This window comes from Sycon ciliatum, chromosome 5 (assembly GCF_964019385.1).
Source record: "Sycon ciliatum chromosome 5, ocSycCili1.1, whole genome shotgun sequence".
Taxonomy (NCBI): domain Eukaryota; kingdom Metazoa; phylum Porifera; class Calcarea; order Leucosolenida; family Sycettidae; genus Sycon; species Sycon ciliatum.
Genome location: NC_088647.1, coordinates 26,573,581 through 26,576,821, shown reverse-complemented (window position 1 = coordinate 26,576,821; position 3,241 = coordinate 26,573,581). Strand labels below are relative to the sequence as shown.

The window sequence follows — 3,241 nt, the reverse complement described above, 5'->3', positions numbered from 1 at the left end:
CTCGGTCCAGGAAAATTAATCTGAAGATCCCAAGTGGTTCTGCATCATGGCCTATTTCTGCTATCCACTGGCACGCCTATTCTATCTGAGACACTCTGATCTCAGTCCTTCCATACCTCACTCGTTATCCGGTTCAAATCTGGCTGCGGCCAACTACCCTTCACTTTGTGTGTTGTCGCTATTGCTGTCTATGACTCTGTGTGCGCCAGTACATGTGGAGCGAGAAAACTCATTCTCAATGGGTATGAAACACTTGGCATGCTCCCCATTTAATAAATGAAACAGACTGGCCATGCAACCCGAATACTTCCATCAGACGTTCAGTGAGAAAGAGCACTTCTCAAATAGACCATCAGAGAGGAAAAGGACGATATCGACATGAAAATCGATGTTGGAAACCTTCACGACATCTTTGTTGTACGGTGATGGCGGCGGAATTTGTTCTTTTTATTGCTATTAATTTTAGGTTCTAGATGAACATCATTTCCAAAAATATATAACATTCTCATCTGTCCACAGACACCAACCGGCGGTGGCCACAGCAGCTAAGTTGCAATTTTTTTGTAGTTAAAAAGTATTTGTTGTGGCGATATTTCGTACAGAATGTGCGCAGGATAGCGGAAGGTAGTCAGCAATGTTTAAAAGGAAAATGTGTAGAGGAATCAACGTAGAGATTGCAGTTGTGCAACAGACGCTAAAGAAATAATTCTATTGGTGGAAGTAAATAGTCAGTAAGGTCCTTCAGGAGTTCACTCAGGCCTGGTTTGATCTTACAAGGGGCGCAGGGATCGGGCAATATTGAGGCAGATTCGCTGGAAGCTGCAGCATAATTGACGTACCAGGCTGCACACATTCTCCTCGCCTGCACCACTTCCCATAGGTCCGTCAGTACCTGAACCCTGGCCGTCCGGAGGCCCACCAGCTGGCGGCCCACCCGCTCCGGATCCTCCCATGCCTGGTCCATCCTGACCTGGGCCCTGTTGCCCTGAACCGTCTTGGCCGGATCCACCTTGGGGGCCACCTGAACCACCTGGGCCACCTGAACCACCTGGACCACCTGGACCACCTGGACCAGCTGCTCTAAAGGCTTCCTGGATGCAGCTGCGGATATCTTGAATGGATACGGCACTGTGATCAACCATTGCCATTGGAGCAGGGTTGACAGGGCAATTCAGTGCTCTAGCTAGTGGGTTAGGCCTTGGTGAGTTGTTATTGCCTCCGGGGCGACCACCTCGTCGTCCTCCACCCTGCTGTGGACCTTTGCCCCTTGGTCGTCCTCCTGAGCGTTGTGGGCCTTTGCCGCCTGGTCGTCCTCCTCCGCGTTGTGGCCCTGCACTTCCTGGTCGTCGTTGTGGGCCTGGTTTGCCGCCTGGTCGGCCACCAGACTTCTGTTGCCCATCACCACCTGGTCTGCCACCACCACGCTGTGGGCCTTCACCTCCTTGTCGTCCTCCACGCTGAGGTCCCTTACCGCCTGGTCGTCCAACAGCCCGTCGATCACTTTTGTCATTATCTGCCTGTCCTTCAGCAGGCTGGCTTCTAGCTGGTGCACCGCCTTGACCACCACCACCGTTCTCATTATCACGGTCATCATCATTATCCCTATCGCCGCCGCGACCAGGAGAGCCGCGGCCGCGACCTGGAGAGCCGCCGCCGCCTCCTCTTCCACCTCCACCTGTTCCCGGTCTTCCACCGGGCGACGAACCGCCTCCGCCGCGGCCCTTGCCACCTCCGCGGCCACGCTGTGCGGAGCTGATGGCTGCCAGAGCCAGGAGAACTAGAATGCACAACAATGCTCCCTTCATGACTACAGTTCGTAGTGGTAGTAAAATACTAATCAAGAAAAAAGGGCAGTTTGTAGAAAGAGTCACAGCAGCCCTTTGCGTCGTCTCCCTGGCACGAAGTGTGCTGCAACTGACGGAAATCGGCGGCTTTTATTCCGCTTTTGGCGGTGTTGGTAACTGCATGGTGCAGATGGAAACGTGTGAAGGTCGCATTGGCCGCCACCGTACCAGCCGGATACCCATCGTAGTAGCAGCCGAAGTACACGTTCGTGAGTGGTACGAGCTGATGGAGATCTTCGTGACTGTCTCTAATGCCAACATGCAGCAAGGGCCAGAAATTAAAGGCATGTGCCAGGTCCGACCTGGGTTATCAAACAATCATATCCCACAGCATAAGGCACAGACATCATCTACCATGCAGTGGAACCGAGTGGCAATTGGCGTTTTGAAAATCCGAACGGAGTGACTTCGCAGCTTTCAAGTGCGCGAACATCCTCTACCTCTTCAAGAATGAACAGGACAGCATAAGCAAGGGATATCGCCATGCATATCCTGTAGCTTGCCCGTTACATAATATAATCCACATACTTCCAATACATGTTATAATGTGTGTGTGTACATTGCAGTGATGTATCCCTCTTGAAGTCTTCGCTTTGCTTTGTTGGCAGAAAAAGAAGTGTCGGTTAGCCTTGGACGGCTTCCACCGGTGTCACCGCCCGGGATTTCAGCGACGGCGTGTTGTGCGCAATGTAACCGAATGTCAATGTTCCACCACGTACCAGGGACTAGGGGGTGTCGTGATATTGAGCTTTACGTTGCACGCGTATTGCACGGGATAGGAGCATTCTGATCCACTTAATTATTAGGTGCACATTATCAAGCATGAAATACCAGTTGTAGTGGCCTGTACATGTGATGCGGGACTGCGGGATGAGGCATGTAGTGCTGGTCATGTGGTCATCAGTCGTGATCTATAATGATTGATTACCCCACTTCTCATCTGGCAGTTGCGACTTTGCTCAGCAACAGCTAAGGAAGCCCTGTCCTAGATCTTGTGCATCTCCGTACCACGCGCCGGGCACTAGCAGGAACGAGAAGTTAGGAACAGAAGGCACATACTTGAGACGGAGAGAACCGTGCCATCGGCGTCATTCTGTCTGTCCTATGCCGTTCTATCTGCTATTACATCTCCGTACGCCACCCACTACCATCAGGTGCGTTGAAAGTCAACCTCGAGGTACCAAGTTAGTTGCATGGACATACAACTACCATGTAGTCCCATGTATTACCATGTACATGTACATGAACTGACATGAACTGATCACGCACAAACGGATAATACGGATATCATGTCCTAGCCCCCCCCCCCCGCCCCCCTACGTCATCCAACATCACTTTATCGGTGCAAAATCACGTATAATGTACAGTTATGTGGTACCAGTCCTCTGTCTGGAGCA

The 3,241-nt window shown here is 51.7% G+C and overlaps 1 protein-coding gene across 1 annotated transcript; it reads right to left on the bottom strand.

Annotated features, from left to right (window-relative positions):
- Positions 1–770: 770 nt before the first annotated feature.
- Positions 771–1,805, bottom strand: LOC135816943 (uncharacterized). Its single transcript, XM_065330049.1, has one exon. It carries the CDS (start codon positions 1,803–1,805, stop codon positions 771–773), a length of 1,035 nt encoding a protein of 344 aa, XP_065186121.1.
- Positions 1,806–3,241: the final 1,436 nt, after the last annotated feature.

What these genes read in the sequence shown, in the direction of transcription:
- LOC135816943 (XM_065330049.1), bottom strand. Translation starts at nt 1,805, where the DNA reads ATGAAGGGAGCATTGTTGTGCATTCTAGTTCTCCTGGCTCTGGCAGCC.